Raw genomic sequence first — 11,935 nt, forward strand, 5'->3', positions numbered from 1 at the left:
AGATGACTTTAGAGGTAAGACTTCAGATTTGACATGTTCTACTAGAATCAGAATCAGTTTACCAATTAAAAGCTTTGTAAAAAAAGATAGGTCTTTATTGCCAAGTAGTTTTCACATACAAGGAATTTGCTTTGGTCGTTTTCGGTGCAACATTAATGGACAGACAATAACGGATGGATAATAAAATAAAAAGGTGGAATAAAATAAAATGGAATATGAACTAAATTCAGATAGAAGCACAATAAAATATAATTATGAAAAAAAAAAAAGCCGGGGCTGTACAACTGTAAAATAAAAAGGTGGAATAAAATAAAATGGGATATAAACTAAATTAAATAGAAGCACAATAGAATCTAGTATAATTACAAGTTTAAAAAAAAAAACTCCCTTGTGGGCCCCGGTCCGTGTGTATATTTCCCCTAACGGAGTTGCACTTCCGCGTTCGGTTTGCGCAATCTGATTGGCCACTGGCGTTTTTTTCAGCGCCAATCGCGCTACTCCTAACAATCGCGCCAGCAGGCTGTTACCCTAACCCTAACCTTAACCAACTAACCCTAACCTTAACCCTAACCTTAACCAACTAACCCTAACCTTAACCCTAACCTTAACCAACTAACCCTAACCCTAACCTTAACCCTAACCATAACCAACTAACCAACTAACCCTAACCCTAACCTTAACCCTAACCTTAAAGGGGAGATGAAGCATAGCGATATAAACATAGTCATAGCATAAAATTAGTATTTAGATAAACCACAGAAAAAATCACATTATAAAAATAAGGTGTTTCTAAGAAAAAACTATTTGTTATGTCCATTTATGTAGCATTTGTGAACATGTGCGCCGCCATTTTGTTGCTGACGTCACGGTGTTGGTTTGGTGTATACACTGCTGGTTAGCTGCCTATAGTAAACATGGATTGTCGGGTCAGTCAGTAAATAAAATGTTGCCTACCAAACAACGGGACCGCGGTGGTTCTTTTTGTATTGCTCCTGGCTGTTCAAACTAATTTTACCGTGTGAAAGAGAGAGTAAAGTTGGTTCATTTCCACAAACTACCAGTGAAAAAACAGTGTTGTTGGCACGTTGGCTGGCTGCACTCAAGCCGGCGGCGCGATCAGCCTGTTGGACAGGGAATGAAGATCTGCAGCGAACACTTCATTGCCTCGGATTATGTTGTTGGGGGTGGGAGGTCATGTAGGCCGAAACATGTTGGACTTTTAAAAGATTTTTCTAAATAATGTAAGCTACTTAAAGGCTTTTTAAAAACTGTAGAGCTGCCTTGGATCTCAACCTTTCTTATATAAGCGTTTGTAAATCCGTCAAGATTTCAGCGAGTTAAGAGTATTTTTGTTTGTGCAGATCATTCACAGAATAGTCCACCGAAGCAAGATGGCCGCCCGTGAACTACGCTGGAGACTCCGCCTTGAGCCATCTAGTGTTTATATATATCTATGAGACCTACTGCACCAGTGTCATTGGCGAGGTATTGAATGGCTTAATATAAGAGCCAATCGTCGGGTCTTTCTTGCCTGTAATCCTACCAATCGCTGATAAAGAATAGTTGGCGGGAGGGGGAGAGGCGGGATATTCGACTGTTCGATTGACAAATCAGAGCACGTTTCTCACTGACACTGCGCAAGTGGCATTCGCAGCACGCCATGCTGACGAGTTGGCGGTGTGCTATGTAGGAAACAGCAGCAAAAAACACTGGGCATTTAGCTAACATTATATTTGTTGAAGCAGATAATGGCAGCTACGGTGGTGACACCTGTCACACCCACAGAATCCGACCCTGACCGGTGTGTGAGTGAGGAAGAGAGCCGCGGGAACGAGGTTGAGGAGGAGAACAACCACCAACAAACGGGGCCCGTGTCCAGTGTTCCGCACAGCCGCCTCTCTAAACTCCCGCTGGCCCGCATCAAGGCGCTGATGAAGGCTGACCCAGACGTGTCCCTAGCCAGTCAAGAGTCTGTGTTCATCATCGCCAAAGCCACGGTACGTTAGCTAACTAACCCGCATTTACGAGAAGAGAAGCTCATGTTTAGCCACATCTTCTCATCTTTATCTTCAAACGTTAGCTTGCTGGCTAACCAAGCTAACACTTGCTATGCCATAAATGTCATGTATGTTGTGTATGTCATAAATGTCACTATGAATTGAAAATGGAGGACCCTGATGTAAACAAGACGAAAGTCTTTCTCTGGTCTGCATCCCCTTAACAATTGTGTGTATTGAGCCGTACTATAGTATAATATTGTACCCATTCTGCAATCTGTTAAATAAAGTATGCATTCATTCATTCAGACTTCTGCTGCATCAAACGTTAGCATATAATCACAGGGATAACTCAGTCAGACAACTGTATGAGAGAGGGAGGGATGGGGGCAGGAGTGATGATGATGCCTTGTCTATTCTGCGTTTCAGGAATTATTTGTTGAAATGATTGCCAAAGATGCCATGGTGTATGCTCAACAGGGGAAGAGGAAAACGCTGCAAAGGAAAGATTTGGGTAAGTTTAGTAAAACAATGTATATTGAATGACTTGACTACCATACAAGAAGGCAGGTTTTTGCTCCTCTACCTCAAGCTCACTGAGCATGTCATGGTTTGGTGTTGGGTAACAACATTATGTAAATATAATAATAATAATAATAATAATAATAATAATAATAATAAAGAAGTTACTTAAAGGAGCACTTCACCCAAAAATGCTCATTTGTATATCAGTTACTCACCCTGTGATGCCTTGAATTCATAAAGATGTTTTTCTCTTCTCGCATGTCTCCATGGTGAACGTAGAAGGCATCATTAAACCAGAAATGTTTTCATTAGCAAGGTTTTAGCCAAATGCATGTTTGTGAAGTACTGCACCCACAATTGGATAAATTAGTTAGTTTTGATATAGTTTTGCTGCTGTTAAACCAAATCTCTTGTCTTGAATTCATCAAGTGTTTCTATGGTTTTCTGGATTCTACGTTCACAGTGGAGACATGAGAGAAGAGAAAACAATCTTGATGAATTCAAGGCATCATGGGGGATGGGGTAATTGATATACAAATTATAATTTTTGGGTGAAGTGCTCCTTTAACTTGAACTGCAAGGCATCAAATACAAAATAGTTTGTATGGTTTCTTGATTAATTTCAAAAAGTGTAAGATTTATTACAAACCCAACAGTCAGTGGATCCTTTTTTTTTTTTTTTTAAACTTTGACCAGTCAGCTGGTTCTTTTAGCGTTTATCGCTTTTTCATCGCATTCATACTTGGTCAAGTTCGACCGACAGAAGCAGGCTGAAAGGGTTCAGATGGGGGGGAAGACACTCTGGGAAAGGCACGGCTGCCGTCCGGGATTCGAACGCGCTCAGCCCCAGATCCGTGACGAGCACGGTTGTCCACGGCGCTGAAATAGCACTCGCGGTACGTGGTGAGCTACTGGAGCTCCCCTAGTGGATCCTTTTTATGTTGCGGAATGGATAAGACTGGTATTTGACATGTGGCCACATGATGCTGGTGAGTGGAGGGTTTGCGGTTCGAGGCTGTTGGGAGGACAGGTGCTGAGCACAAAGTGCCTGCTAGTACCTAGTGCCCACCGTTAAACTCTTGAAACGGTGAAGTCAGTGGACCTCCAGTATGTAAAGACTCATGGTTGAAGGAGCGGCTAAGTGGCGCAGTGGGCAAGGCGCTTGCCACTAATGCAGGAGATGCTGGGTTCGAGCCCAGCTCTCGGCATTGCTACCAGCTTGGCTGGTCGTTCATACTAACACAATTGGCAGTGTTAGGGGTGGGAAGATGGTGGGTGGGGATTGGCCGTTGTGGACAGCGACTCCTACAAGTCGGTTGGTGCGCCTGCGCAGTAGAATCAGGAAGCAACGGGGCGGCGTGTCCCTCCCTCGCCGCTGAGAGATCACGCTGTGCAGGTGAAAAGATGCGACGGCTGCTTCCTCGAGTACCGGAGGGGACACGTGATGCAAGGCTTCGTCCACATTGCAGCCGGCCAGTGGGAGGCATGGCCCATAACGGCGTTCGAGACGGGGGGGTAGAATTGGACAATACGGAATTGGGATGGGAGAAAAATAGAAAATGGGAGAAAAAGTAGATACAAAAAAAAAAAACTCATTGTTGGCAATAAAGTATGAGATGGCACCACAACAGTCTTAACACCACTAACCCTGCTGCCCTGTCTTTGTCTTCTCTTTGTCTATCTTTTGCTTAACAGACAATGCAATAGAGGCTATAGATGAGTTTGCTTTTCTTGAAGGTAAGTTTTATCTGTATGCTGTGCCAAGATAATGGCATTTGTCATTTTTGTTGTCAGCCTAATTTCAGCAGCTAGACTGATGCAGTGTTTTAAAGCTCAACTCGGTTATCGTCTACCTTCTCTGCTTTAGTCAAAGTTATCAACAAATGGTACCTATCGATACTGTGCAGATCTTTGGTATTGATTTAAAGGATAATTGTGGATCATTTTTACTTTATCATGTCAACATAATGACATCAAACCATTTCTGGGTGCTCATGTTCAGTCTCTCCCAGTTGCAATTCAATCTGTCATCCTGTAAATCAGTCTATCCCAGCTGCAATTATTAAATTCCTCCCAGCTGCAATTCAATTAAACAGGGCAACTGCGCAACAGACAACATTTCCAAAAACTAAATCTGTTCGTCAGAGTAGTTTCAGATTTTTTTAGATTTTTTTAGGAAAGTCTTTTGACTAAAACCAATCTGATTGAATTGCAACTGGGAGAGCTGTGGCCAACACGAGCGCCCAGAAAAAACACTGCATGCTCATTAATTTGTTTGAATTAATACGATTTTGGTCATGATTGATCCATATGAAACCAGATAATGGAAAATAGGGTCTAGGTTAGAAAATAACTGGAATTATCCTTTAAGGCAGCAAAAGGTATTGCATTTACCAAAAGTTGGATTCTTGTAAGCAGGTCTTCCTCAAACCTAAAATGTTTATTGATATCAATTAAGCATGTTCTGATTCTAGTTAGAAAAGTACTGTAGAGGGTATGTAGAAATTACATTGAACAAATATTGTGTAAGTAAAAATGTCTCATTCAGCAAGTATGATGTCGAGAATGGTGTTTTAGGGCTATGTGAAATTTGAAGTGGCAGAATGAGCATGATTCTCAGTAGTTTCTGGCACTTACTGGTCATACTGCCTTTTTTCACTGTATGAAGGGTCAACACAGTCTCATAAGAAAACATAAATAAAGTACAAATTGATCACAGGAAAAAAAAAGGTACATAATGTATATGTTATAGCCATAAGTAATATATTTATGGGCGGCTGGGTGGCGTAGCGGAGATCGCGCTCGTAACCAATGCAAGAGACTCCGGTCTCGACTTCCCGAGTCAGCATTGCCTGCGGCTTGGGCCAGTCGTCATACTATCTCAATTGGCAGAGGTAGCGGGTGGAAAGTCGATGGGTGGGGATTGGACGTTGTGGACAGCGACTCCTACAGGTCGGTTGGGTGACGCCTGTACAGCCGAGACAGGAAGTATCGGGGGCAGCATGAGCCTCCCACGCGTTACTCCTCGCCACAGAGTCCGCGCTGTCTGGTGAAAAGATGCGACAGGCTGCCTCCTTGTGTACCGGAGGGGACACATGATGCAAGGCTTCTATCCTCACTACAGCTGACCAGTGGGAGGCATAGTCTAGCAACGTTCAAGACAGGGGAGGGGAGAATTGGCGATGCGAAATTGGGATGGGAGAAAAATGGAAAAATAAGGAGAAAAAGTTGATCAAAAAAATAAATAATATACCGGTATTTATGTTTTGTATCAGAAAAAGTCCAAAACAAACGCTGCGACTGGGAGTTTAACCAACAATGATTGTGATTGTGGTCGCGGACGAGTGCGCTCACCACTAGACTATGCCACCCACCCACCCATCCTGATGCAACACAGCAATACTATGATGATCGTTTGTTTTAATGTTTAACTGTTTGGTTGGGCGAGGTTATCAGAAAAGTGTGTCTCGGTAGTCTTGAGGTAAAGGCACTTGCCTCCCATGTGAGCACCCCAGGTTTGTTCCCCAGCAGGGAGCGCAAACGTTTTCTGAAAACATTCAAATCTTTTGTAAAATGTACTTATTTGTAATACATTACTTTTGTAATTCTCGTAAATACGTCAATAATAGAGGGGTCAGAGATGTAGGAGGGGGCCAGGTTGTTGAGGGCTTTGAAGGTGATGAGTAGAATTTTTAACTGAATCCTGTACATGATGGGGAGCCAGTGGAGATCATGGAGGATGGGGGTGATGTGGTCGGAGCAGCGGGTGGAGGTGAGCAGCAGAGTTTTGGACGTATTGTATTAGATTTTGGTGGATGTGCTATAAAGAATGCTGTTGCAGTATTCCAGTCGGGATGTGATGTGCGTGGGTCAGTGTTTCGGCAGCAGAGAAGGATCGTGAGAGGGCGTACTACACAGGCAATGTTCCTGAGGTGGAAGAAGGTGGTTTTTGTGATCTGGTTTACATGCAGGAGTAAGGAATGGGTGGGGTCAAGAATGATACCTAGGTTGCAGACGTGGGTGGGGGGGGGGGTGATGGAGCTGTCAATGTTGACTGAAAAATCCTGGGTGGGTCAGGGAATTTGGGCCAATAATGGATCAGTTCAGATTTGTCACAGATGAGTTTCGGAAATTTCTTTTGCATCCAGATTTTAATGTCCGAAAGGCAGTTGGAGTGGGTGGCGGCAGTGATGGTCTTGGGGTGGAAAGGTAGAGCTGTGCGTCATCAATTCTTGGTCTTGGTGGAAAGGTAGAGCTCTGCGTCAGACAATTGCATACGTCTATAACGTACAATATGCACCTTTTTCCTGTGGTCAATTAGAACTTTACATAAGTGAGTTTGGACTAGAAGGGTAGGTATATAAGCTTAGGCTTATTCCTGCACATTTTCGGTCATACTAATATTGTTTATATGGACAAAATTACACAAATAAAATTACAAATAAAATTGCTTTGATCATCACCAATGGCATACGTTGTGGAGTAACGTTACACACACACGTTGCGATTGATGTGAAATCATGGTTGGATCAAAGCAGGATTGATATAATTTAGTCCTTAGCTTCACTAGGAGGTACCCCAAAAAGAATATTCCAATGGTCTTATCGCGAGTCCCAGTATTGGTGTCCATCGTGTCGCCAACATAATCCACCACAACAGATGCATCAGGGGCATTTGACGCTTCTCAATGCGATCGGGATAGCCGCTCGACTCGCCTGACAAAAAAAACTGCGCCCGGAGGGATTTGAACGTAACACAAGCCAAGATATAAGGTTTCAAAGGGTGCTCGATACTGCCACCTGGTAGGATGCGGCCGGTATTGCACTTTGGCAATCTCAGGATGATTCCCCATTGATTGATTGATTGAAAACTTTTAACAGATTGCAGAATGGGTACAGTACAGCTCAATACATACAATTGTTAAGGGGATGCAGACCAGAGAAAGACTTTCGTCTTGTTTACATCAGGGTCCCCCATTTTCAATTAATCATAACATATTTGACATACACGACATACAGATAGACTACTGCTACATCTATACATTTATGACATACCAGATTTGCAAATACAGTACTGTTTGTGATACAAAAAGAGTCCAGAAAAGAGAGTATATACATTTGACGTAGAAACTGTACCCATGTTAACCCCGATGTCCATGTGCCTGAAATGAATAGAAATATTGAATAAAAGAAATAACGATGAAAACCCGACTATACTCGGGTCTGGCGGTGAACGGTTGGCGAGATAACCCGACTATCCTCGTGTCTGGCGCTGATTGAGTTAATGCATCTGCCATGTGAATAAAATAATAACTGATAAGAACATCTCAAGAACAAATTGATTTCAGTTAATTTCTCCATTGACTATATGAATAAACATGGTATATTAAGGCTATTTGTTACTATTTGTGTCATAATACCGTAAGTTATTTAAAAGTACCAAAATTAATTCCTTGTTGTGCCTCTAGGCTAATGCACTTGTCAAATAAAGCGTATTCTGTTTCAGTTGTGTAACTCTAACCCTTTCTCCTGTTTATTCCCTGTAAAGGTGCATTGGATTCCTAAGGAGAGGAGGGACACAGAGCGACTTTGTGAGAATTCCCATCACATGAAGAGGATTTATTGTGGAAAACATTGCAGCACAAGAATATCACTTTTGAAGTTGGGACTCTTTTAATTGGAAGTTTGTAAATGTTGTGCTTCTATAATGCGTTGTGTACATTTGTCAAGTCTTGGAATTTGTGGCGTCTTCTTGTACTATGCATTGGGTCTACCATTTTTTTATTTGTAAATATTAGTGAAATATTGCAGTATGTTGGAATAAACTATTTTTAAAGTGTAAATTATGGACTTTTAATCGTCTGTATTAATGACTCATGTTGGAATCATGTTTTGAAAATGGTAAATGGTGAGAAACTATGAAATAGTCAGCCAATGGGGAGACTTATGCTGAAATAGTCAGCCAATGGGAGGTTTATGCTGAAATAGTCAGCCAATATAGATGCTTATAAATGAGGCCAGTGTCCTCAGAATAGTAATTAATTCACTTATGGTCAGCTACTCTACCCTATAGTCGTGGCTCACGCGTATGCCATGTTCAGTCAAAGCCTGCATGGCATGAATGCTTTGTCCTTTTTTATTATATTTTTTTTTAACCAAATGGCAAAAAAATACATATCCTTGAATTTAGCAAATCTACTGGGGAGTGGTTCCTGTAATCTCAACACATCAAAGTGAGGTTGGACTGCCTAGTCACTAGTCTTAGTGCATTAATGCGCTGTCCCCACAGATGCTAAGAGGTTCATTGGTTAGGTTTGTATGTCTGACTTGTGTTCTCTTAGCTGTGCTGCTTGGGTGTCATTCTCCAACGGACTTAAGACCAAACATTTGCTATTGGGGCCATTTAAAACATCTTAGATTTTGGGATTCCCCAACCGATCCCTAAAATTGGATTAGGCTTTATTTGGGAGGAATCATAGTGATTCCTTCATGTCAACTCTACAGGCCTCCTTGGAATTAATTAATCATAATTTAAATAAATATTACTATCTGTACGATAAAAAGTTATGCATTTGATGTCGGAAAAATAAATAAAATCCAAGTTTATAGCTATGGTTGGGGAATCCCAAAATCTAAGATGTCTTAAATGGCCCTAAGAGCAAATTTGTTGTCTCATTCGCCAATGGACTTAAGACAAAAAAATTAAAGGTACATTCCAACATTTTGGGAAATCTCCCCCAGAGTCGGACAATAATATTGATATGCTTCATCTCTGTGTGTCCAGATTGAAGCACCAGAGAGATAGAGAGGTCCAGGTGCATGCTAGCCTAAGTTGGCACAAGGACTGGAAGTAGGGAGCAGCTAGCCTAGCTCTGTCAAAAGTGAAGAAATTCAACTTCCAACCACTCTAAAACCGACATGCACAGATGGAATTCATCAATGTTCTTGTCTGACTCGGGATGATGGCAAATAAGTGTTAACCACAATGTTTTTCTTTATGAAGACTTTATGATCTCCAAGGTAAAAAAAGGTCCTCATGGAGACTAACTTCATTCATATGTTAATTTCTAATGCTGTATTTATTTTGACTTCATGGATAAGGTCTAATTTGTGTCTTGATGCAAAACTAGTTGATAATGACTGGTCTGGTCCTCTTGTCTGGTGTGTTGGTTGGTTTCAATAAGACTAGAGTTATTTAACTGTCAATTCGCTCCCGTTTACTGCCTTCTCCATAGATGGACTGTCAGCCAAACATGGGTTTCTTGGTGCTGTGGGTCCATAATCAAGAAGGCATGAGAGGAGATTTTGCCCAGATCCGGGTGGCTCAGGCGAGGGTGGTCCCTTCTGCCATAGTAAATTGAAATTATCTGGACGAACTCAAAGCTATCTGGAAAATACAGGCTTTTCTATGCACTGCGAGAGTTACTGTGCTCACTGCTGTATTAGCAATAAGGTTGTAGTGAGTGACGGCTGACAGAGGGACAACCAAAGAAATCTGATAAGGGGACAATTGCCAAGAAATGCAGACAACGGGGATCAACGACAGCTATTATGTTGTTTAGGGGACACAATACTGTACATAGTAAAAGGTGCATTGTCTTTATGAGTGATGTAAACTTGGAATTTCACTCTCCTATTGTATGTTGGGAGTAACATTGTTCCTATGATAATCCATTTTTGTTTGTCCAAAGACTAGCATTGATTATCATTTTGCTGTCGGAGTAGTACGCAGCTGAAGGCAGACGTGTTACAGGCAGAGTGCTGGAGCGCAGAACCACAGCCCATGGCAGAACAGAAGGGGTTAAACGTGCTGCTCATTGCCAGATACTCCAAGCACTCCCACGGTGACTTTGTCTGGGACACGGAGGAAAATCATGTCTCGTTTTGAGTTTGGATTAAGAGCGTATTAAGAATCACCCAAGACAGAAATGTCTTGTTATTCTTTCTGGCAGCGTTTGTTAAACACATCCAACCCCCGAAACGTGTTCAGTTTCACACTCCCGAGTACAGTCGAGACCCCTCGAGTTTTTGCAATGGGGTTTTTGAAAATAAATGCTTTGGTTTTGTGTTAAAGCAAATACTTTCTGGGTTTAGTGTTACGGTGGGTAAAGAAACAGAGCTGTGAGAAGCCCAGATGTTTGGTTCCAGAAGAGTCCCGGTCGACTCCCTTCGGAAGAATGTCTGACTGGCACTGGGAAACGTGGAGCACCTCTCTGTTCTCATAAAATATAATCATAACATGTTACTGGGACGGACATAATTTTATTTCCACAGTCTGTCAAGACATTCCATTAAGGAAATCTCATGTGAAGTAAGATGGAGTTCAGCTCCTCCTCCTCCCTGCCCACAGCTGCGGAACACGGAACAGGCCCGCGTGGATGTTCCTCGTTTAGGCTGGTGAAAGAAAAGGCACGCTGATGGAACAAGAACAACCTGGAGCCTCTGCACATAATTCAAAGAGTCCTGGTCAAGTTCACCAATAGACTGCCATGTGGACGGCACCATCCTGAATGGCATTTTGTGTGGTTTGCTGTGTCTCTCTCGTGCATTTAATTTTAAAAAAAAAATGGGAGAAAGAATTGCCCCCCTGCATCTCATCCCCTGGAAATTCCTTTTAGGTAAGCTCTCCCGGTGCAGGTAATCTAGTGGAGAGAGCCATGCCTTCCAACAGCCCCAGGAGACCATAGTAGCCCACCATAATATCTTCTCTGGCCCGTACCTCCCCTCTGTTTTTATTTTGGACTGACCTCTGTTCGGAATGTTTGTGTGTGTTTGTAATATACTTTAACAAGAGATTTCTTAATCACTGCGCAGATATGCAGGAAATGTATTTGGCTCACGAGCATGCAGACCTGAAGTCATGTGGAAGGTATGTTTTTGTAGCTGAGAGGTTCCAACCTGATTTCTTAAGGGTCAAATTCTTGAACACCCCCCAACCCCCCTCCACACACACACGCACGCACGCATGTGCACACACACACACCTACCTCACCCCCTCAGTACACAGACGGCATATTTTCACTTCCAGGACTCCAGGTATGTGTGCACAGACTCAGATAGGGGATTAGACTGTGGCTTCGTTGTCTGAATATTTCTCAGTTCACCCACTGAGCCTAATTTAATAGCTTATGGATAATTTGCTCGGTGGTAAACTATTGTACCACAGGAGCCAAGCTGGGCAGATCCAAGTCCCTGCCGTATCGTTCTACCTCTGCATGTGCCAGTTATTATATGCTCATGAGACATTAATTAAAATAAATGATCTTGTAAAGCCATGCATACTTGCAGGAGGGGCGCACGTCTTTCCAGAGAGGTAACTTGCAGTTCAAATGATGTCATGCCAATGCACTGAGCGTTCATCTACTCTTAGTTATTTCCTGCGATATGTCCAGAGCATTTAACCTAATGGGGTGT

The 11,935-nt window shown here is 42.4% G+C and overlaps 1 protein-coding gene across 1 annotated transcript; it reads left to right on the top strand.

The window, feature by feature from the left end:
• Positions 1-1,662: 1,662 nt before the first annotated feature.
• pole4 (polymerase (DNA-directed), epsilon 4, accessory subunit) lies at positions 1,663-8,356 on the top strand. The gene is made up of 4 exons (XM_084307409.1): positions 1,663-1,997; positions 2,427-2,511; positions 4,218-4,259; positions 8,070-8,356. The coding sequence occupies exons 1-4, from the start codon at positions 1,749-1,751 to the stop codon at positions 8,084-8,086; spliced, it is 393 nt and encodes a 130-aa protein (XP_084163535.1). The 5' UTR covers positions 1,663-1,748; the 3' UTR covers positions 8,087-8,356.
• Positions 8,357-11,935: the final 3,579 nt, after the last annotated feature.

This window comes from Notolepis coatsorum (genome assembly GCF_963971535.1).
Source record: "Notolepis coatsorum genome assembly, chromosome: 2".
In the NCBI taxonomy this organism is placed as follows: Eukaryota; Metazoa; Chordata; class Actinopteri; order Aulopiformes; family Paralepididae; genus Notolepis; species Notolepis coatsorum.